Source organism: Pelophylax lessonae (assembly GCF_965119305.1).
Source record: "Pelophylax lessonae genome assembly, chromosome: 5".
NCBI classification, from domain to species: domain Eukaryota; kingdom Metazoa; phylum Chordata; class Amphibia; order Anura; family Ranidae; genus Pelophylax; species Pelophylax lessonae.
Window position 1 is genome coordinate 558,698,252 of NC_138772.1, and position 24,784 is coordinate 558,723,035.

The 24,784-nt window shown below is 51.3% G+C and overlaps 1 protein-coding gene across 1 annotated transcript; it reads right to left on the reverse strand.

Moving 5' to 3' along the window:
* Nucleotides 1–632: 632 nt before the first annotated feature.
* LOC309555341 (uncharacterized protein) lies at nt 633–13,054 on the reverse strand. Its single transcript, XM_082257300.1, has 4 exons — nt 12,945–13,054; nt 11,401–11,527; nt 9,181–9,282; nt 633–2,296 (listed from the first exon to the last, which is right to left on the reverse strand). The coding sequence occupies exons 1-4, from the start codon at nt 12,966–12,968 to the stop codon at nt 1,083–1,085; spliced, it is 1,467 nt and encodes a 488-aa protein (XP_082113426.1). The 5' UTR covers nt 12,969–13,054; the 3' UTR covers nt 633–1,082.
* Between the last annotated feature and the right edge of the window lie 11,730 nt (nt 13,055–24,784).

Below are 24,784 nucleotides of genomic sequence, written 5' to 3' on the forward strand. Positions count from 1 at the left end.
ACTTTAATCTGTATAAAACAAAAAAATTAAAAGATTAAAGCCATAAAACAAACCAGCTGTCACCCAAACCTGCCTAAAAAGACGAAGACTTTGGGGGGGGTTTTAGGCTAACTGTATGGCATGCTATGTGATAAGTCCTACATGGAGAGGGTGAGATCTGACATCGTTCAGGCGCCGACACACGTCCTGCACGTAATGCTGCGCCGACACACGTCCTGCACGTAATGCTGCGCCGACACACGTCCTGCACGTAATGCTGCGCCGACACACGTCCTGCACGTAATGCTGCGCCGACACACGTCCTGCACGTAATGCTGCGCCGACACACGTCCAGCACGTAATGCTGCGCCGACACACGTCCAGCACGTAATGCTGCGCCGACACACGTCCAGCACGTAATGCTGCGCCGACACACGTCCTGCACGTAATGCTGCGCCGACACACGTCCAGCACGTAATGCTGCGCCGACACACGTCTAGCAAGTAATTCTGTGCCGACACACACCCTGGATGTGTGCCCTTCAGCACAGGAACGTCCTTTATGTATGCTGAATCGTCAAACGTTCTTTACGCATCATCTTCTGCACAGTCACATGCCCCTTACGTATGCTTTTTTTAAAAAAAAACATTATTTAATATCGGACTTCCGTCACACGGGAGGGAAAATCCTCAGTCTCAGAGTTAACACAAGAGGCTCTACAAAGCTCAGGAGGACCACGCTGAATCTTTGTGGTCCAAGAATCCTCAAACCTACTTCTCAATACCTACAGAAACTATAGGGTGATAGAAGTTCCAAAGGAGGGCAACAAAAGCATAAGGGGGTTAATAATCCAATGCCTGTTAGCAAATTCATTTGTGAAGAAGAAAACAAAAACAAAATGCAAAAAAAAAGCAAAAAGGTGTCCGACGCACCGAGAGGCAGCCATGCACAGGGAAATAAAGAAGGCAGTGTATTGGAGGTCAATGCCTGAGGGATATTGGGTCTATAGCGGTCCTCATGCCGCATCTCCCACTTCATTTTGTAGAAAGAAGCTGATCTTGCAAAGTGTTCTTGATATCATAAATTGGGGTCACCTGGCGATCTCATGGTTTAAGCTTTTTCTGCACTTGCAGGCTCTGCACATTGTGCACCCGGATATGAGCCACGAGTGTCTCTTTCTTGTTGAAGCTCCGCTCGCACTGGTTGCACGGGTAGGGTTTATCGGGACCGTGGTTGGCCTGGTGGGCCGTCAGCTGTGTCTTCAGGAAGAAGCTTTCATTGCACTGAGTGCACTTGAAGGGTTTGGTGTCGGTGTGCACTCCCTCGTGGGTGGCGAGCAGTGTTTTGTCGTTGAAGCTCTTCTCGCAGTGACGGCACTTGTACGGCTTGGGTTTCAGGTGGCACTCTTCGTGTTCCACCAGGCTGTTGCGGTTGGGGAACCACTTGTTGCAGTGGCTGCACTTGTGAGGCTTCTCACCGGTGTGGGTCCTCTTATGGGCCACGAGGAGGGACTCATCATTGAAGTTCTTGTCACACTGGTCACACTGGAAAGGCTTGCCTTCCTTGTGCGTGTTGTTGTGAGCCGCCAGCAACGACGGTTTGGAAAAACTCATGTCGCACATCGTACAAGGGTAGGCCAGCTTCCCGGTGTGGATTCGATGATGGGCTTCCAATATTGACCTGTCGTTAAACCTTTTCTCACAGTAATTGCATTTAAGAGGCTTTTCGCTGTCTTTCTGAGGGAGGCTGGCGGGACTGCTGCTGCTAGTGCTCGGTGCAGGCTGGGAAATGGGGCTTGCGACACGTTCGGCACTTGTGTTGGTGGCCCCTGAGGTCCCGTTGATACTTGTAGTTGGCTGCGGCGTGGACTCTTGAGGCGCAGATTTGGTGGGAGGTGCAGCTTTAGTGGGAGGTTCATTTTGCACACCCTTTGATGCACTTTTGTTGGACTTGGAGTGTTTCCTACGGTGCACGATCAGCTCAGACTTGAAACTGAAGGACTGATGGCAGTCCTCGCACTTGTGCGGTTTGTCCCCGCTGTGCACACGGAGGTGAGCATCCAATGCTGAGCTGTAGTTGAAGCATTTTTCACAGTGCTGGCAGAAGTACTGTTTGCGCTCTCTGAGGTTTCTGGTGTGCGCGGCAGGACGATCCTTATTCTCATCCTTACTGATCGATTCCCCGCTCCGCTCATCTGAGTTTTTACTAAGTCGAATCCTCTTGGAGGATCTTTTAATGGCTCCGTTCCCAGGATGGCTAAACACCTCCTTTGGCTCTTCTTGTGGCATCTTCTCTTCCAAGGGATTGGCTGTAGGACCTGTCACAAACAAACAGAAGAGGTTAACATAACTATTTAAGCCTGGAAAGTTCTCTGAAAACTAATATGATCCATCTTGTTTTACATGATTACACAAAGTGACCAAATATTTATGGGTGCCATCTTGTTGTACATGGTTACACCACAAGGCCAAACATTTACGGGCTCCATCTTGTTTTATTGATCATACTAAATGGCCAAATATTTATGGGTACCATCCTTTTTTACATGCTTACACTATACGGCCAAAGATTTATGGGCCCCATCTTGTTTTTCAGGATTATAGTATATGGCCAAATATTTATCAGCACCTGACCACCACAGCTCATGTATTTTTCTTTTTTTTTTTAATTCTTTTTATTTCAATATGTGCATAAAAACGAACATTCCAAACATCCTTTCAACAAAAGGACAAAACAATAATAAAAAATTATACAAATATCCAAATAATTATCTGTTTACTTAGTATTCATAATCTCTTTATACTAATGTATACTCATTCAACTTAATCGATCGCCGTTTTCCTGGTGTGCTCCAACCTCTTGCTCCATTACAATCATAGATTTGTTACCTCATCATACTATGTGCATCCCTCTATATCCCCTTGGTTATCTCCTTATATTCAAACATTGGTTAATGTTGATTGACACCAATTATCCCAAATATTATAATATTTCATTGAGCATCCTCTATGCTTATACAATACTTTTTCAAATGGTAAAATCTGATTTACCGCTCTTATACAGTTCTTAACAGCAGGGGGCTTCACTTGAATCCACTTAACTGTGATTGTTTTCCTTGCCATAAACAGCGTTTCTCTAAGCATTATCTTGTGATATCTAGACCATGTTATTTCATTTAATATACCCAGCAAAAAGGTTTCTGGGGTCAAAGGTACAGGCATATTCAAAACAGAGGATAATATTTAAATTATTTCCTGCCAGAATCTTCGATATCACTGGACAAAACCACAGCTCATGTATGTGCAACCTCTCTCCTCAAATAATGGGCATTTCCAGTGAGGGGTTCTGTTAATCCTACAGCATACAAAGCCATTTTACACAACTATGAACTTCCAAACTTCGGCTGTTTTTTTTTTTTTTTGGAGACCCTTCTGCATGACTTTGCCCTTGTCTGAAAGCCAGCCACATAAAGATAAGGTATGACCAGACTCTGCTAGACTGGGCATGCGAGCGTAGCCTGGAAAATTACCTTTGGTCATTGGGCTCTGTTCTGGGACATTCCAGCCTTTCCAGACCTGGTTATTGGTAAAAAGCTAACTGCAGAGCTCCTTCCAGGTCCAAGGCGTGACATGCCCCGGCACTGACCGGGTCTCTGAAGACCCACTTTGTTGAATAAGGCTAGTTAGGTCGAAGCATCAGGAGCTTCTCTGCTTTACCACTTTTGGTTTATAACGCAGTAAGTGTAATCACTGAGGGACAGAGCCCTGATGCTATCCATTGGGTTGAGTGTTGCTCCTGGTGGAACTCTAACTCCTGACTTCTTTCTACAGCCCACATACAGTGACCTGGTCACTATTCAGTCTGCTCTGTAATCTGGATTCCAGTGACCCTTTAATAATTGGGTCTACAAAATCGGATTACCCCTCAGCTTCATACGGTAAGGCAATGTCCCCCTACCCTATCAAGGATCTCCACATCTACTCTAAATGTGGCCAAATTCCTCGTGGATACTGGCGGCATAGGCTGTAAGCACGCTTCAGCACCATCCCGTGCAAGGCCTACCAGTGGCCTTTTTACGGCCTTCAAGCAGGCAGGGTCACAGGGTGCAGGGAGTCCTACAGCCTAGTCCTGATGCAACTTTTCTTGGGGCACTGCAGTTCCCTACCATTCTCTTAAATTTACAAGTGATTTATGGCCTTTTTATTGTAGTGCCTACTATACTGCATTTGGAGGATCACCTTACTGTCTCCTGACTTGGGTCTTTCAGAGCTCAGACGGCTGAAAAGTCCTTTGCACTATATCCCTTTTATTCAAGGTATTCCTCTATATGGACTGGAAGCACCCTGAGGGGTCCTGGGCATTTACTGGGAGTGTTCCATGGTGGTTTATACTTAGTTTGAATCCACCAGTGACCAATGTCAGGTAGAGTCATGTTTATCTCATCCTCATGCTACGACAGCATCCCGTTTTAGCTGCGACCTTAATCAGTAAAACCATGGCAGAATTGATTGGATCCCTTAAAAGGATTTCTCCACCAAAGGGGTGGACTGTTGTACTGCATGGATCTGTTGTCAATACAGATGGGCAGAGCACTTTGGTTAAGTAACAGGACAATGATTTCCTTACCATAGAGCCACTGACTCGCTTGGCCTTTCAAGGGACATTGTCTCTTTGGATCTACACTAGATACCACAGGAAGTCAGAGCATGCTCCTGCCTAAACACAGGAGGTTCAGGGAGAGGTTGGCCAAGTTCCAGCCTTCATTGGGTTTACTTCTTTACACCTGCGATAGGTGCCTTAGGATCCCAGAGCCTGAATTTCAGACTGCGAACAAGGCTTTGATTCAGAAACTGGCTACGCCTGCAAACTTTCTGCAGGAAGTTGCACCTCCACTTCTGCAAGTTGAGGGCTGTTTGTGAGTTCTTCCAGGTTCAAGAGTAGTGTCATGTCCCTGGGTGTCCTTGAACCGGGAGGTTGCCTGTTCCATAGCTAGGAGTTTTTGCAGTGATTTTCCAGCCTGATGCTTTACTTTTGGACTCACTAGCTCCACCTGCTGCCAGCTGTGAACAATGTACAATTTAACCAGCTGTGAACAATGTACAATTTACTCAGCCTTCAAAAAGCAGCACTTCCTGTTCCTCAATGCCCGTTTGTTTGGAATATCTTCTTGTTCCTGGGTGTGCTGCTTGCTCTTTGATAGACTTTCGTGCATGAACTTTTGCCTGTATTCTTGACCCCTCTTCAGCCTGCCGAATCTGTACTTCACCGCCAGCTTGTGTATGACTTCTGCCTGCCTGACCATTCTTTGGATTATGTTTGGATACTGCTTTGCCCGATCTGTTGCCGGCCTGATCTCGGACTACGTTTTCGCCTGAATCCTCAGCACTCAACCTCCACTTTGGACTTTACCTAACATATATGTCCAAAAGTAAAGCATCAGGCTGGAAAATCACTGCAAAAACTCCAGAGCTTCTTTGTGGCACAACAGATAAGGCTGCAAGCTATGGAACAGGGAACCTCCCGGTTCAAGGACACCCAGGGACATGACAAGTAGTTAGTCCTTCAGGCCCTTAGGCTAATCCCTTGCCCCTGGCATACTCTCCAGTTGTTTGTCCCACACTTCCTTGTGCTACTGTACAGATTGGTGCACCTCTCCTGGTCCCCTTGCTCTAGACCCGGTGTTCACATGAATTGCTGGAGCTGGGCTTCATCCAGACGTCCCTCTGTCTCTTTTTGATTTGGACTTGTTTGTTTCCCAGCAATACCTGGTACCCCTCAGTGTCCCCCCTTCTCCAGAGAAACGGTCTCTCTAGGGTATCTGGCACCAGCCTCACCCTGTCAGGGATCCGAATTCTATGTGTCACTCATGCACACTTGATACTCTACAGAGCTTAGGCGCTCTTGTGTTAGGTCAAACACCTATTTCTAGCATCCCTACTGTGAGACACTCTTGACTCCTCCCTGTAGAGAGGACACGTTTCTTGGATCCAAGTAGACAACATGTCCCAGAAGGCCCCAACACTTGCAAGATCCAACTGGATTTCAGCAGGTTTCAGTATCGGGAACTACCCATTATGTAGACATGAGAGTAATATTTTAAGGCCTTTACTACAAAAAGTTCAACATGGCACATGGTACTTTAAGCCCTTCGTCACTAGAAAGGGACCTTCCCTCCTCTACTCCCTTGTGGCATCTTTGGGTGCTGCAAGACTCTTTTTCCAGAGACATCTCTTCCCACACTTTCTTCTTGGCCAACTGCAGCCTTTGCTTTTGCAGGTTTAGTTCCTGGGCAGTTAGGCATGTCTGATACCAGGTAGTTCCTTGTGTGTTCGCCCAGCCTCACCTTCATGTGACTGGTAAGGACTACCTATGTCTGGGTGGGGGCGATTTCTCCTTAGGCATTCGTTATCTTGAAAGCTGCATTCTGGCATTACCTTCTACTTCATGGGCCTTTGCCTTAAGCAGGTCTCCTTGGTCAGAGCCTCTTGACATCATGCTGTGTCCTTGCATCAGGAGAGGTAGTCTGGTTCTTGCACACATTGATCCCCTGATGTGGACCTCATTCAGCGCAATCCCCTGATAAACAGTTCCTCTCAACTAGTAGCCTCAGGACATGGAGGAGAAGTCTATGTTTTGGCAGGTCAAGCTCAATGGAGGACCAGATTTCCCCCAGATGATTAGCAGGCAGGATCCACAAATCCCCTGATGCAGCCATTCTCAGGTAGGAATGTGGAATGCCTGACTGATTTTGGTAGACCTCTCCACTTAAGGTCCTCTCTCCTTTGTGGATTTGCTATCCATTGAGGAAGACCCTACGGGATCTTTCATTTTTGCTGCAGACTAGGAACCTTGGTTGTGAGAATAAGTCTCCTGTTCCTTACTTCAAGGATTTTGACGCTTTGCTGAATCTGAGGGATCAGAAGCACCCCTAGGCCTAAAGCTAGGTTTAGGGGTTTTCCATGGGGTTGCTACAGAGGTAGTTCTCATGAACCAGGGAGATTTTCAGTTGCCCTCAGCTCTTATGGTTTTTACTATCTCAGTCTGGCGGCATCTGATTATTCTGGTGGCGTCTGGTGGCATCTCATTATTCTGGTGGCATCTCATTATTCTGGTGGAGTCTGGTGGCATCATTCTGGTGGCGTCATTCTGGTGGCATCTCATTATTCTGGTGGAGTCTGGTGGCATCTCATTATTCTGGTGGCATCTCATTATTCTGGTGGGGTCTGGTGGCATCATTCTGGTGGCGTCATTCTGGTGGCATCTCATTATTCTGGTGGCGTCATTCTGGTGGCATCTCATTATTCTGGTGGAGTCTGGTGGCATCTCAGTATTCTGGTGGTATCTATATTCCTTGTTGGTCTTGCCTACTATTGTAGAGGTGCTTCCTTTGCACCACACCCTCCAAATTGTATTTACTTCACACGGGACCAAAATTCCAGAGTTCTCTGATGGACTCAGACTTAAAACACACCTGTTGTAGGCTGTATTATTCTAACTAATTAAGACCTCCCTTAGCAAGACTAGTTGTCCAGCCAGGCAACTATACAAACATGAAGCTCTCACCCTTTAATCCTAAAAGGGGTGTAAATACCTACTAGGGCCTTTCAACTGACCGCTTCTTTTCACCAGTACTTGTTTTATTTTAGAATCCTTTGGAAACCTGTTTTGGCCCATTTGCTGACCACACCGGTTGTGGTTCTTTTCAATAATTCTATATTGTTTTTTTGGTGGGTTCTGGAGCTTCCACTTCAGGTTATGGTGTCCCCCCCAACATATGGTGTTGTCCCCACATGTTGGGAGCTCTTTGGCTGCTAGCAGTCCCCCAATTTTGTTTGTTGGGCCCATTGGAGGCTGTTTCTATGTTGCCCACTCCTCTAGTGGATTGCTTTTGGACATCCCTACAGTCTATGAATTCCTGTGTCCCTCAACGAATGAAAAAGGAAACAGGATTTTTGTACTGCACATAAAAACCTTTCATTGAGAGTCCATGGAGGGACAAAGATCCTTCCTGTGTTTTTGCTCATGCTTTTGGTATTGCTTTGCAACAAAATGGAAGCACGCCGGGAGCACAAGGTTACCCAGGGGAAGCACGTCGGGAGCACAAGGTTACCCAGGGGAAGCACGCCGGGAGCACAAGGTTACCCAGGGGAAGCACCCTGGGAGCACAAGGGTACCCAGGGGAAGCACCCTGGGAGCACAAGGTTACCCAGGGGAAGCACGCCGGGAGCACAAGGTTACCCAGGGGAAGCACGCCGGGAGCACAAGGTTACCCAGGGGAAGCACGCCGGGAGCACAAGGTACCCAGGGGAAGCCCGCCAGGAGCACAAGATACCCAGGGGAAGCACGCAGGGAGCAGGAGGTCACCCGGGGAAGCCCGCCGGGAGCAGGAGGGTACCCGGGGGAAGCCCGCCGGGAACAGGAGGGTACCCGGGGAAGCCCGTCGGGAGCAGGAGGTCACCAGGGGAAGCCCGTCGGGAGCAGGAGGTCACCAGGGGAAGCCCGTCGGGAGCAGGAGGTCACCAGGGGAAGCCCGTCGGGAGCAGGAGGTCACCAGGGGAAGCCCGTCGGGAGCAGGAGGTCACCAGGGGAGCACGCCGGGAGCAGAAGTTATCTGGGGTTGGCTCACAATATTTTGTTTGCCAATGTCTAATTATCTTGTAGGTGGCAGTATAACCCGGACAGTATCAGAATTCCTGTGCCCCTCAATGAAATCCAAGAAAAGGATCTTATGACGAGTATAAAAATCCTAACATTTTGTGTAAAGAGTATCGGACATCTAATGACCAACCTAAAGCAGAACTCCAGGCAGAATTAGATCCGTCAGTCAAGTGACTACGACCTATTTCTATACGGTGTTCCTGAGATTTAGAATCATGGTCTTCCCATAAGAATGTTCATTATTAGTTAAGATCAGGACATCATGTGACTTCCCTGGCCAATGGGCACCCTGAAGACCCTCAACACACATTGTGATGCAATTGATCCTTCCATCCTTATACTGCATCCCTGTGGTGGATGAAGGAATACCCAACACATACTCCAACCTACAAATACCCCTCCCATTGGTGGGGAGTTGGGCGCAGCACTGATGTAGTCTGGGTACTGGACGGTGATCACTGTCAGAAAAAACACTGTGATTGGATTATAGAAATAGAACAGAACAGGAAACGTTTCACCAACTTTTCTCCAAAAACTTCGTACCTTCCTGATTGGTGGGTTCAGGTGACGATTTCTCGGCCACTGTCTCACTAGTGGGATTATTGCTGTGCTGCGGCCAGGATAAAATGATGGGGACCTTCAACCCTGAGAGGAAGAACCGAGAGAGAAGACAGACATGAGTACATGAGACAATCTGCCATATGCGTTACATCCAAACACCTGAGCGTTCCACGTTCCACAGACACACCTGAGCGTTCCACGTTCCACAGACACACCTGAGAGCTCCACGTTCCACAGACACACCTGAGAGCTCCACGTTCCACAGACACACCTGAGAGCTCCACGTTCCACAGACACACCTGAGAGCTCCACGTTCCACAGACACACCTGAGAGCTCCACGTTCCACAGACACACCTGAGCGCTCCACGTTCCACAGACACACCTGAGAGCTCCACGTTCCACAGACACACCTGAGCGCTCCACGTTCCACAGACACACCTGAGGGCTCCACGTTCCACAGACACACCTGAGGGCTCCACGTTCCACAGACACACCTGAGCGCTCCACGTTCCACAGACACACCTGAGGGCTCCACGTTCCACAGACACACCTGAGGGCTCCACCTTCCACAGACACACCTGAGGGCTCCACGTTCCACAGACACACCTGAGAGCTCCACGTTCCACAGACACACCTGAGGGCTCCACGTTCCACAGACACACCTGAGGGCTCCACCTTCCACAGACACACCTGAGGGCTCCACGTTCCACAGACACACCTGAGGGCTCCACCTTCCACAGACACACCTGAGGGCTCCACGTTCCACAGGCACACCTGAGCGCTCCACGTTCCACAGACACACCTGAGCGCTCCACGTTCCACAGACACACCTGAGGGCTCCACCTTCCACAGACACACCTGAGGGCTCCACCTTCCACAGACACACCTGAGGGCTCCACCTTCCACAGACACACCTGAGGGCTCCACGTTCCACAGGCACACCTGAGCGCTCCACGTTCCACAGACACACCTGAGGGCTCCACGTTCCACAGACACACCTGAGGGCTCCACGTTCCACAGACACACCTGAGCCCTCCACGTTCCACAGACACACCTGAGCCCTCCACGTTCCACAGACACACCTGAACCCTCCACGTTCCACAGACACACCTGAACCCTCCACGTTCCACAGACACACCTGAGAGCTCCACGTTCCACAGACACACCTGAGAGCTCCACGTTCCACAGACACACCTGAGAGCTCCACGTTCCACAGACACACCTGAGAGCTCCACGTTCCACAGACACACCTGAGCGCTCCACGTTCCACAGACACACCTGAGGGCTCCACGTTCCACAGACACACCTGAGGGCTCCACGTTCCACAGACACACCTGAGGGCTCCACGTTCCACAGACACACCTGAGGGCTCCACGTTCCACAGACACACCTGAGGGCTCCACGTTCCACAGACACACCTGAGGGCTCCACGTTCCACAGACACACCTGAGGGCTCCACCTTCCACAGACACACCTGAGGGCTCCACCTTCCACAGACACACCTGAGGGCTCCACCTTCCACAGACACACCTGAGGGCTCCACCTTCCACAGACACACCTGAGGGCTCCACGTTCCACAGGCACACCTGAGCGCTCCACGTTCCACAGACACACCTGAGGGCTCCACGTTCCACAGGCACACCTGAGCGCTCCACGTTCCACAGACACACCTGAGGGCTCCACGTTCCACAGACACACCCGAGCGCTCCACGTTCCACAGACACACCCGAGCGCTCCACGTTCCACAGGCACACCTGAGGGCTCCACGTTCCACAGACACACCTGAGCGCTCCACGTTCCACAGACACACCTGAGGGCTCCACGTTCCACAGACACACCCGAGCGCTCCACGTTCCACAGGCACACCTGAGGGCTCCACGTTCCACAGGCACACCTGAGCGCTCCACCTTCCACAGACACACCTGAGCGCTCCACGTTCCACAGGCACACCTGAGCGCTCCACGTTCCACAGACACACCTGAGGGCTCCACGTTCCACAGAGGGCTCCACGTTCCACAGACACACCTGAGCGCTCCACAGACACACCTGAGCCCTCCAGGCACGGCACATACTGGGGGGAGGAGCTAGTAGAGAGGAGAACCGCGAAGGTTTGTAAAGAGAACAGAATTGACGTAAGAAGTAGAAAACCCCCCAATTCTTCCCATTGGAAATCTCTGAAGGTGGATAAAACTCTGACTTGCCTAAATAGATGAAATGTTCGTAGTTTTCCTTCATCACCTCCATATAGAGCGCCCTCTGCTGGTCACTGAGCATCTCCCACTCTTCCCCTGAGAACACAATGGCAACATCGTCGAATGTGATTGGGTCCTGCAAAACAAAAGAGGCGTTGTTGGGGGGAGGGGTCACCTACATGTCCTTACCTGCGTGTTCTCAGGATAACGCACCCATCAGCCCCCAGCACACGTCACACACCGGGGGGGGGGGGAGGGTTCAGGACAGCGGCTCCCAGCAGTCCGCCATCACAGCGAAGTACAAGGGGCGGAGTCTGACACCGGTCTCCTCCCAGTCTTCCTCCACTACTACTGCGTTCATGTGGGGCAGATGGGATATTTAGACTGACGTCAGAACCCCCCGGAACCGCTGACCCTGCCACGGGACCCCTCTCCCCGGAACTGCTGACCCTGCTACAGGGCCCCTCCCCCGGGACCCCTGACCCAGCCCCCCCCTTAACCGCTGACCCTGCCGCAGGCTATGTTGTGGGTGGGGGGGGGAGGGGGATCAGTGAGGGAAGGGTGTATGTTTGCGGAAAGGGAGAATATTGGGGGGAGGAATTCATATAAGGCGTGTATATTGAGGGGGGGAGAGGGAGGGGAGTATATTGGGGGTCAGCGGGGGGGAGGGTGTATATTGGGGGGGGGATCAGAGGAGTATACTAGGGGGGGGGATCAGTGGGGGAGGGGTGTATATTGGGGGGGATGGGAGTATATTGGGGGGTCAGCGGGGGGGAGGGTGTATATTGGGGGGGGGATCAGTGGGGGAGGGGTGTATATTGGGGGGGATGGGAGTATATTGGGGGGTCAGCGGGGGGGAGGGTGTATATTGGGGGGGGGATCAGAGGGGAGTATACTGGGGGGCGATCAGTGGGAGAGGAGTGTATATTGGGGGGAAATAATACTATGGGGGGGAGGGGAGAATATTGGGGGGAGGAAATCGTATAAGGGATGTATATTGGGGGGTCAGCGGTTGGGGGGGAGGGATGTATATTGGGGGGTCAGCGGTTGGGGGGGAGGGGTGTATATTGGGGGGACCGGGGGGGAGGGGTGTATATTGGGGGGATCAGAGGGTCGTATACTGGGGGGGGGTCAGTGGGGGAGGGGTGTATATTGGGGGGGAATAATACTATGGGGGGGAGAGGAGAATATTGGGGGGGATCAGTGGGGGCGGGGAATATAATACTATGGGGGGATATTGGGGGGGGGGCGGACAGAATGTGTATCGAAGCATGGGGAGGGGGGGTAATATTGGGGGGAGATCAATGTGGGGGGAGGAGTATATTGGAGGGGGGGAAATAATACTATGGGGGGGGGAGAGGAGAATATTGGGGGGATCAGTGGGGGCGGGGAATATAATACTATGGGGGGTATTGAAGCATGGGGGAGGGGGGAGATAATACTATGGGGGGAGGGGGGGTCGGACAGGATGTGTATCGGAGGATGGGGGGGGGAGGGGCGGTGCTCACACAGATAACGATCGGTAAGATATCGCAGGAGGTCGGAGCACTCACCCGGCTGTCGGTAGTTCCGGCCATGTCTCGGCGGGTGAGGAGGGCGGAGCCGATCAGACACACAGACAAGATGGTGGCTTCCAGGAAGTGACGTCACCCGGAGGAGGAGGGAGGCAGAAGGGGGCGGGGACATCGCGGCGCCGAACAAATACTCCGCTCCTCCCACAAATGTGACGATTGAGGGGCGGTGATTATTGTAGCCAATCGGTTATTGCAGCCGCTGTAGCTCCGCCTCCAGTGTTGCTGGTTGGATCGTCCTGTTTCTTGTATGGAGGGGGAGGGGGCGGTCCCCCCAAGTAACACGTGACCCCCCATTCCCTGTATATCGCTCTCCTATACCATAGCGCAGTCACTGTGTGCGGGGGGTCTGTGTATAGTGGGGGATGGGGGGTCTGTGTATAGTGGGGGATGGGGGGTCTGTGTATAGTGGGGGTGGGGGGAATATTCGGTGTCACTGGGAGGAATGGTGTTGAAGTATAGGAGAAGTGTCCCCTCTGCACACATTACACTCTGCTGCTCCCGGGGTCACCCAGACAGGAAGTGACCTCATTGTGTTATGTTAAAATGGATTAAATTCATTATTTTCCTCAAAATTCTACAAACAATCCTCCAATAATGACAATGTGAGAGAAGTTTTGTTTGAAATCTTTGCAAATTTAATAAAATGTAAAAAACAAAACCCATGTACATAAGTATTCACACCCTATGCCATGTACATAAGTATTCACACCCTTTCCCATGTACATAAGTATTCACACCCTTTCCCATGTACATAAGTATTCACCCCCTTTGCTCAATACTTTGGTGAATCTCCTTTGGCACCAATTCCAGCCTCCAGTATTTCTGAGTATGATGCTACAAGCTTGGCACTCCTATTTCTGGGCAGTTTCTCCCATTCTTCTTTGCAGGACCTCTCAAGCTCCATCAGGTTGGATGGGGGAGGGTCGGTGCACAGCCATTTTCAGATCTCTCCAGAGATGTTCAATCGGGTTCAAGTCTGGGCTCTGGCTGGGCCACTCAAGGACATTCACAGAGTTGTCCCGTAGTCACTCCTTTGTTATCTTGGCTGTGTGCTTAGGGTCGTTGTCCTGTTGGAAGATGAACCTTCACCCCAGTCTGAGGTTCGGAGCGCTCTGGAGGAGGTTTTCATCTAGGATGTCTCTGTACATTGCTGCATTCATCTTTCCCTCCATCCTGACTAGTCTCCCAGTTTCTGCCACTGAAAAACATCCCCACACCATGATGCTGCCACCACCATGCTTCACAGTAGGGATGGTATTGGCCAGATGATGAGCGGTGCCTGGTTTCCTCCAGACATGACGCTTACCATTCAGGCCAAAGAGTTCAATCTTTGTTTCATCAGAGCAGAGAATTTTATTTCTCATGGTCTGAGAGTCCTTCAGGTGACTTTTGGCAAACGTCAGAACCCCCCCAAACCGCTGACCCTGCCTGTATTGGGAGGATGGGGGGGATATTAGTGTGTTGGGGGAGGGGGGGGTCAGTGGGGGAGGAGTGAATGTTTGCAGGGGGTGGAAATCAGTGGGAAAAGGGTGTACGCTGGGGGAGGGGATGATGGGGGGGAGAATCAGTGGAGGGAAGGGTGTACAGTGGGGGGGAATCAGTGGGGGGGGGAAGGGGTGTATATTGGGGGAAGATAAGGAGAGAATATTGGGGGGATCAGTGAGGGGGAAGGGTGTATAATCGGGGGGGGGGGGATCAGTGAGGAGGGGAGGGGTGTATATTGGGGGGGAGGGCTGTATATTGGGGGGATCAGTGTGGGGGGTGAGGGGTGTAAATTAGAGGGGTATCAGTGGGGGGTGGGGTGTATAATGGGGCGATCAGTGGAGAGAGGGGTGTATATTGGGAGGGGGGATCAGTGGGGGGAGGGGTGTATATTAAGGGGTATCAGTGGGGGAAGGGTGTATATTGGGGGGGAGGGAGAATCAGTGGGGGGAAGGGGTGTATATTGGGGGGGGGGGGTCAGTGAGGGGTGTATATTTATTGGAGGGGTGTCAGTGGGGGGAGGGGTGTATATTGGGGGAATCAGTGAGGGGGGATCAGTGGGGGCAGGGTTGTATATTGGGAGGGGGATCAGTGGGGGGAGGGGTGTATATTGGAGGGGTGTCAGTGGGGGGGACGATCAGTGGGGGGAGGGAGGGGTGTATATTGGGAGGGGGATCAGTGGGGGGAGGGTTGTATATTGGAGGAATCAGTGAGGGGGAGGGGTGTATATTGGAGGGGGATCAGTGGTGGAGAGGGGTGTATATTGGGGGGATCAGTGGGGGGAGGGTTGTATATTGGGAGGGGGATCAGTGGGGGGAGGGGTGTATATTGGGGGGATCAGTGGGGGGAGGGGTGTATTTTGGGAGGGGGATCAGTGGGGGGAGGGGTGTATATTGGAGGGGGATCAGTGAGGGGGAGGGGTGTATATTGGGGGGGATCAGTGGGGGGAGGGGTGTATATTGGGGGGGATCAGTGGGGGGAGGGGTGTATATTGGGGGGGGATCAGTGGGGGGAGGGGTGTATATTGGGAGGGGGATCAGTGGGGGGAGGGGTGTATATTGGAGGGGTGTCAGTGGGGGGGACGATCAGTGGGGGGAGGGGTGTATATTGGGAGGGGGATCAGTGGGGGGAGGGTTGTATATTGGGAGGGGGATCAGTGGGGGGAGGGGTGTATATTGGAGGGGTGTCAGTGGGGGGGACGATCAGTGGGGGGAGGGGTGTATATTGGGAGGGGGATCAGTGGGGGGAGGGTTGTATATTGGAGGAATCAGTGAGGGGGAGGGGTGTATATTGGGGGGATCAGTGGGGGGAGGGGTGTATATTGGGGGGATCAGTGGTGGAGAGGGGTGTATATTGGGGGGATCAGTGGGGGGAGGGGTGTATATTGGGAGGGGGATCAGTGGGGGGAGGGGTGTTTATTGGGGGGATCAGTGGGGGGAGGGGTGTATATTGGGAGGGGGATCAGTGGGGGGAGGGGTGTTTATTGGGGGGATCAGTGGGGGGAGGGGTGTATATTGGGAGGGGGATCAGTGGGGGGAGGGGTGTTTATTGGGGGGATCAGTGGGGGGAGGGGTGTATATTGGGAGGGGGATCAGTGGGGGGAGGGGTGTTTATTGGGGGGATCAGTGGGGGGAGGGGTGTATATTGGGAGGGGGATCAGTGGGGGGAGGGGTGTTTATTGGGGGGATCAGTGGGGGGAGGGGTGTATATTGGGAGGGGGATCAGTGGGGGGAGGGGTGTTTATTGGGGGGATCAGTGGGGGGAGGGGTGTATATTGGGAGGGGGATCAGTGGGGGGAGGGGTGTTTATTGGGGGGATCAGTGGGGGGAGGGGTGTATATTGGGGGGCTCATCAGAGCAGAGAGTTTTGTTTCTCATGGTCTCAGAGTTCTTCAGGTGACTTTTGGGAAACTCCAGGCGGGCTGTCATGTGACTTTTACTGAGGAGTGGCTTCCGTCTGGCCACACCCATACAGGCCTGATCGGTGGAGTGCTGCAGAGATGGTTGTTCTTCTGGAAGGTTCTCCTCTCTCCACGCTGGAGCTCTGTCAGAGTGACCATCGGGTTCTTGGTCACCTCCCTGACTAAGGCCCCCCTCCCCCGATCGCTCAGTTTGGCCGGGCGGCCGCTCTAGGAAGAGTCCTGGTGGTTCCAAACTTCTTCCATTTACAGATGATGGAGGCCACTGTGCTCATTGGGACCTTCAATGCTGCAGAAATATTTCTGTACCCTTCCCCCGATCTGTGCCTCCATACAATCCTGTCTCCGAGGTCAACAGACAATTCCTTGGACTTCATGGCTTGGTTTGTGCTCTGACATGCACTGTTACCTGTGTGACCTTATATAGACAGGTGTGTGCCTTTCCAAATCATGTCTAATCAATGGAATTTACCACAGGTGGACTCCAATCAAGTTGTAGAAACATCTGAAGGATGATCAGTGGAAACAGGAGGCACCTGAGCTCAATTCTGAGTGTCATGGCAAAGGGTGTGAATACTTATGTACATGGCAAAGGGTGTGAACCGGCACTTAATGTGTGAAAAAAATGGCAGTGAACGGGGTTAGGGATCCCTCCCCCCCCCCCCCCGCACACCTGAGGTCTCCCTGTCCTTTATGGCAGGTATGACTCCTCCCCCTTTCCCCCAGAGGTTTGGGGGAGACTCTGGCGGCTTTCTGGCCACGTTGGTGGTTAATAAAAAGTCGCAGTGGGAGTGTAATTCCTGCAGCGATCACTAGATGTCCCCACTCAGCTTTGCAATAGACTTGAAATGGGACTTTCAAAGGGACCAACTTTTGCTTTTTAAATGTTCTTTCAATTTTTTTTGCCTTTTCCCAGTCAAGACTACAAAACCCCCCTGACTAAGTAAACAAGGAGAGGACAGCGAGTCGGGGACAGCGAGGGCAGTGAGGCCAAGGACGGCGAGGCGGGGACAGCGAGGCGGGGATAGCGAGACCGAGGACAGCGAGGGCAGTAAGGCCGAGGGCAGTAAGGCTGAGGACAGCGAGGGCAGTAAGGCTGAGGACAGCGAGGGCAGTAAGGCCGAGGGCAGTAAGGCCGAGGACAGCGAGGGCAGTAAGGCCGAGGGCAGTAAGGCCGAGGACAGCGAGGGCAGTAAGGCTGAGGACAGCGAGGCTGAGGACAGCGAGGGCAGTAAGGCTGAGGACAGCGAGGGCAGTAAGGCCGAGGACAGCGAGGGCAGTAAGGCCGAGGACAGCGAGGGCAGTAAGGCTGAGGACAGCGAGGGCAGTAAGGCCGAGGACAGCGAGGGCAGTAAGGCTGAGGACAGCGAGGGCAGTAAGGCTGAGGACAGCGAGGCTGAGGACAGCGAGGGCAGTAAGGCTGAGGACAGCGAGGGCAGTAAGGCCGAGGACAGCGAGGGCAGTAAGGCCAAGGACAGCGAGGGAAGTAAGGCCAAGGACAGCGAGGGCAGTAAGGCTGAGGACAGCGAGGCTGAGGACAGCGAGGCCAAGGACAGCGAGGGCAGTAAGGCTGAGGACAGCGAGGGCAGTAAGGCCAAGGACAGCGAGGGCAGTAAGGCCAAGGACAGCGAGGGCAGTAAGGCTGAGGACAGCGAGGGCAGTAAGGCTGAGGACAGCGAGGGCAGTAAGGCCAAGGACAGCGAGGGCAGTAAGGCCGAGGACAGCGAGGGCAGTAAGGCCAAGGACAGCGAGGGCAGTAAGGCTGAGGACAGCGAGGCTGAGGACAGTGAGGCCGAGGACAGCGTAGTCAAGCACAGCGAGGCCGAGGACAGCGGGGGCGAAGACATTTAGGCGGGGACAGCGAGGCGGAGGACAGCGAGGCGGAGGACAGCGAGGCGGGGAAAGCTAGGCCAAGGACAGTGAGGCCGAGGACAGCGAGGCCGAGGACAGCGAAGCCGAGGACAGCGACACCAAGGACAGCGAGGCAGAGGACAGTGCAGGTGAGGACAGCGAGGCGGAGGACAGCGAGGCAGAGGACAGCGAGGCAGATGACAGCGAGGCCGAAGACAGCGAGGCAGAGGACCTTGTCTGGTGTAGGTTGGAATGGCAGGGGAGCTTATTTTGAGCCAGTAAAACCAGCTGTGATCCCCACTGGAAGAGCCGACCTTTTCTGACACGTGTTGTTTACATGTAACAATCAGTATTTATTGCTGTAAAATTACTTAGAAACCCCAAACATCATCTATTTTCTTGCAGAGGCCCTAGAGAATAAAACGGTGGTCGATGCAATTTTTCATGTCACACGGTATTTGCACAGCGGTTTCTAGAACGCAATTTCTGGGAAAATATACACTTTAATTATTTTTAATGCACAATTTTTTGGGTAAAATATAAAAGATGAAGTTATGCCGAGTAAATAGATACCAAACATGTCAGACTTTATATCTCTATAGGTGACGCTTTATAAACCTTTACAGGTTACCAGCGGAGAGTTACAGAGGAGGAATGCTGCTAGAATTATCGCTCTCACTCTGACTTTTGCAGCGATATCTCACATGTGTGCTGCGATCACCGTTTTATATTTTATTATTTGTATTTTTACATTGTTTCTTCACTTTTTTTAGTACTTATATTGCAGTCACAAGAAATGTAAACACCTCCCACCCCCCCTCACAGGATGTGATCAGATCAGTGCAGATGGACAATGACCCGAAGCATACTGCGAAAGCAACCAAAGAGTTTTTTAAGGGAAAGAAGTGGAATGTTATGCAATGGCCAAATCAGTCACCTGACCTGAATCGGATTGAGCATGCATTTCACTTGCTGAAGACAAAACTGAAGGGAAAATGCCCCAAGAACAAGCAGGAACTGAAGACAGTTGCAGTAGAGGCCTGGCAGAGCATCACCAGGGATGAAACCCAGCGTCTGGTGATGTCTATGCATTCCAGACTTCAGGCTGTAATTGACTGCAAAGGATTTGCAACCAAGTATTAAAAAAGTGAAAGTTTGATTTATGATTGTTAATCTGTCCCATTACTTTTGGTCCCTTAAAAAGTGGGAGGCACATATACAAACTGTTGTAATACCTACACCGTTCACCTGATTTGGATGTAAATACCCTCAAATTAAAGCTGAAAGTCTGCAGGTAAAGCACATCTTGTTTGTTTCCTTTCAAATCCATTGTGGTGGTGTATAGAGCCAAAAAGATTAGAATTGTGTCGATGTCCCAATATTTATGGACCTGACTATAAAGGCAGGAGATGTAGAGGCAGGAGATGTAGAGGCAGGAGATGTAGAGGCAGGAGATGTAGAGGCAGGAGATGTAGAGGCAGGAGATGTAGAGGCGGGAGATGTAGAGGCGGGAGATGTAGAGGCGGGAGATGTAGAGGCGGGAGATGTAGAGGCGGGAGATGTAGAGGCAGGAGATGTAGAGGCGGGAGATGTAGAGGCGGGAGATGTAGAGGCGGGAGATGTAAAGGCAGGAGATGTAGTGGCAGGAGATGTAAAGGCAGGAGATGTAGAGGCGGGAGATGTAGAGGCAGGAGATGTAGAGGCAGGAGATGTAGAGGCAGGAGATGTAGAGGCAGGAGATGTAGAGGCAGGAGATGTAGAGGCAGGAGATGTAGAGGCGGGAGATGTAGAGGCGGGAGATGTAAAGGCAGGAGATGTAGAGGCAGGAGATGTAAAGGCAGGAGATGTAGAGGCAGGAGATGTAAAGGCGGGAGATGTAAAGGCGGGAGATGTAGAGGCGGGAGATGTAGAGGCAGGAGATGTAGAGGCAGGAGATGTAGAGGCAGGAGATGTAGAGGCGGGAGATGTAGAGGCGGGAGATGTAAAGGCAGGAGATGTAGAGGCAGGAGATGTAAAGGCAGGAGATGTAGAGGCAGGAGATGTAAAGGCGGGAGATGTAAAGGCGGGAGATGTAGAGGCGGGAGATGTAGAGGCAGGAGATGTAGAGGCGGGAGATGTAGAGGCAGGAGATGTAGAGGCAGGAGATGTAAAGGCAGGAGATGTAGAGGCAGGAGATGTAAAGGCAGGAGATGTAGAGGCAGGAGATGTAAAGGCAGGAGATGTAAAGGCAGGAGATGTAGAGGCAGGAGATGTAGAGGCAGGAGATGTAGAGGCGGGAGATGTAGAGGCAGGAGATGTAGAGGCAGGAGATGTAAAGGCAGGAGATGTAGAGGCAGGAGATGTAAAGGCAGGAGATGTAGAGGCAGGAGATGTAAAGGCGGGAGATGTAAAGGCGGGAGATGTAGAGGCGGGAGATGTAAAGGCAGGAGATGTAAAGGCGGGAGATGTAGAGGCGGGAGATGTAGAGGCAGGAGATGTAAAGGCAGGAGACGTAGAGGCAGGAGATGTAAAGGCAGGAGACGTAGAGGCAGGAGATGTAAAGGCAGGAGATGTAAAGGCGGGAGATGTAGAGGCGGGAGATGTAAAGGCAGGAGATGTAAAGGTGGGAGATGTAGAGGCGGGAGATGTAGAGGCAGGAGATGTAAAGGCAGGAGACGTAGAGGCAGGAGATGTAGAGGCAGGAGATGTAAAGGCAGGAGATGTAAAGGCGGGAGATGTAGAGGCGGGAGATGTAGAGGCAGGAGATGTAAAGGCAGGAGATGTAAAGGCGGGAGATGTAGAGGCGGGAGATGTAAAGGCAGGAGATGTAAAGGCGGGAGATGTAGAGGCGGGAGATGTAGAGGCAGGAGATGTAAAGGCAGGAGACGTAGAGGCAGGAGATGTAGAGGCAGGAGATGTAAAGGCAGGAGATGTAAAGGCGGGAGATGTAGAGGCGGGAGATGTAGAGGCAGGAGATGTAAAGGCAGGAGATGTAAAGGCAGGAGACGTAGAGGCAGGAGATGTAAAGGCAGGAGATGTAAAGGCAGGAGATGTAGAGGCAAGAGATGTAGTGGCAGGAGATGTAGAGGCAGGAGATGTAAAGGCAGGAGATGTAGAGGCGGGAGATGTAAAGGTGGGAGATGTAAAGGCAGGAGATGTAGAGGCAGGAAATGCTCTCAGGTGCCATATTCCCCTTGGCCTTGGCTGTAGAACTGAAATGAAGGCAGGAGATGTAGAGGCTGGAGATGTAGAGGCAGGAGATGTAAAGGTAGGAGATGTAAATGCAGGAGATTTAGAGGCAGGAGATATAAAGGCAGGAGATGTAGAGGCAGGAGATGTAGAGGCAGGAGATATAAAGGCAGGAGATATCGAGGCAGGAGATGTAGAGGCAGGAGATATAAAGGCAGGAGATGTAGAGGCAGGAGATGCTCTTGTGTGCCATATTCCCCTTGGCCTTGGCTGTAGAACTGATATGAAGGCAGGAGATGTAGAGGCAGGAGGTGTAGAGGCAGGAGATGTAGAGGCAGGAAATGTAGAGGCAGGAAATGTAGAGGTAGGAGATATAGAGGTAGGAGTTGTAGAGGCAGGAGATGTAAAGGCAGGAGATATGAAGACAGGAAATATAAAGGCAGGAGATGTAGAGGCAGGAGATGTAGAGGCAGGAGATATGAAGGCAGGAGGTGTAGAGGCAGGAGATATAAAGGCAGGAAATATAAAGGCAGGAGATGTAGAGGCAGGAGATGTATAAGCAGGAGTTGTAGAGGCAGAAGATATGAAGGCAGGAGATATAAAGGCAGGAGATAGGAAGGCAGGAAATATAAAGGCAGGAGATATGAAGGCAGGAGATGCAAAGGCAGGAGTTATAGAGGCAGGAGATGTAAAGGCAGGAGATGTAGAGGCAGGAGATGTAGAGGCAGGAGATGTAGAGGCAGGAGATGTAGAGGCAGGAGATGTAAAGGCAGGAGATGTAAAGGCAGGAGACGTAGAGGCAGGAGATGTAAAGGCAGGAGATGTAGAGGCAGGAGATGTAAAGGCAGGAGATGTAGAGGCAGGAGATGTAGTGGCAGGAGATATAGAGGCAGGAGATGTAAAGGCAGGAGATGTAGAGGCAGGAGATGTCGAGACAGGAGATGTAGAGGCAGGAGATGTAGAGGCAGGAGATGTAGTGGCAGGAGATGTAGTGGCAGGAGATATAGAGGCAGGAGATGTAGTGGCAGGAGATGTAAAGGCAGGAGATGTAGAGGCAGGAGATGTAGAGGCAGGAGATGTAAAGGCAGGAGATGTAGAGGCTGGAGATGTAGAGGCAGGAGATGTAGAGGCAGGAGATGTAAAGGCAGGAGATGTAGAGGCAGGAGATGTAGAGGCAGGAGATATAAAGGCAGGAGATGTAGAGGCAGGAGATGTAGAGGCAGGAGATGTAAAGGCAGGAGATGTAGAGTCTGGAGATCTAGAGGGAGGAGATGTAGTGGCAGGAGATGTAGAGACAGGAGATGTAAAGGCAGGAGATGTAGAGGCAGGAGATGTAAAGGCAGGAGATGTCGAGACAGGAGATGTAGAGGCAGGAGATGTAGTGGCAGGAGATATAGAGGCAGGGGATGTAAAGGCAGGAGATGTAGAGGCAGGAGATGTAGAGGCAGGAGATGCAGAGGCAGGAGATGTAAAGGCAGGAGATGTAGAGGCAGGAGATGTAGAGGCAGGAGATGTAGAGGCAGGAGATGTAAAGGCAGGAGATGTAAAGGCAGGAGATGTAGAGGCAGGAGATGTAGAGGCAGGAGATGTAGAGGCAGGAGATGTAAAGGCAGGAGATGTAAAGGCAGGAGATGTAGAGGCAGGAGATGTAGAGGCAGGAGATGTAGAGGCAGGAGATGTAAAGGCAGGAGATGTAAAGGCAGGAGATGTAGAGGCAGGAGATGTAGAGGCAGGAGATGTAGAGGCAGGAGATGTAAAGGCAGGAGATGTAGAGGCAGGAGATGTAGAGGCAGGAGATGTAGAGGCAGGAGATGTAAAGGCAGGAGATGTAAAGGCAGGAGATGTAGAGACAGGAGATGTAGAGGCAGGAGATGTAGAGGCAGGAGATGTAGAGGCAGGAGATGTAGAGGCAGGACATGTAGAGGCAGGAGATGTAGAGACAGGAGATGTAGAGGCAGGAGATGTAGAGGCAGGAGATGTAGTGGCAGGAGATGTAGAGGCAGGAGATGTAAAGGCAGGAGATGTAAAGGCAGGAGATGTAGAGGCAGGAGATGTAAAGGCAGGAGATGTAAAGGCAGGAGATGCTCTCAGGTGCCATATTCTCCTTGTGTTTTGGCTCAGCCCTGGCTGTAGAACTGACATAAAAGCAGGAGATTATATGAAGGCAGGAGATGTGGAGGAAGGAGATGTAGACTTAGAAAATGAAGAAGTAGAAGATGTTGCGGTGGGAAATGTAGATGCAGGAGATGTAGAGAGTCAGCAGATGTAGAGGCGGGAGTTGTAAAGGCAGGGGAAGCTATATTCTCCTTGTGTCTTGGCTCAGCCCTGTGTCAAGGTCTTACTATGCCCTCCTGTTGGCAGCCATCTTGGATATGTGCAGACTGTTGCCTCTTATAAACTCTAATTGCATCATCACTTGCCTGCTGCCTGGGTGTTGCACAGTGATGATGCTGCACACCTGACTATATCTATCACACTGGGTTGCAGTCCTTGCCCTTGCCTTTGTGCTTCAAGGTGCGTCTCTGCTAGCAGAGACGTCATATCTCTGACGAAACGCGTCAAGTTGGTACGCACATTGCCTCGTTCTGAGCAGACTGCTGAACCGCATGCCGAGTCCCCACTTCCGGGTACGGCATACCACGTGACTGTTCACATAGCAGCGTCCTAAAACACTAGCCGCGAGGCTGAAGGGAGCTCAGAAGTGGCTGGAGCGGAGACTCAGCCATTACTATTTTTGCTACTTTTTGCACTTAGCTGCAGTCGGGCACATGTTGTTGTGACTTTTATTTGCAGTGCTTTGGAGTGACAAGTTTTTTCATCACCGGAGTGTTTTAATTATTGAAGTTTTTATATACTGATGTTCGTGTGAAGAGTTCAATAAAGGTTGTTAACCTTCTACACGATGAGGAGCTTCTTTTTTCTTTCATTTTGAGTCTACACCAGCATCCTAAGGATCCTATTCATCTACAAGCCAAAGCTGGAGCGGTGTACAAGCGCAGTTAGATTCTTGTTGGCGTATGCCACAGGAATCCACGCCATCTGGTAAATGAGCTACCTTACCATCTAGCACTTTGCGGTGAAGTGGAGGGTCATATTATCACCACACCAGTATTATTTGCACTCAGAAGACTTTACAGCACTATTGCACCTTTCTTTCAATCAGCAGTATTATGGACTATTATTGAAGCACTTTACTGTCACGTATTATATTTATTATTGTTACTACTATTTTGATATTTTTTATGCACTTATATATATGCACATTTTGATGTATTTGAGTTATTGTAATTTTTCAAAAACCACTACAGCACTTTAATCAAGTCCTCACACTAATCTAAGGTTAGCGCAGTTTTTACTGTCATTTACCCTATACTCAGTTAACTATATGCAATATAGCTGA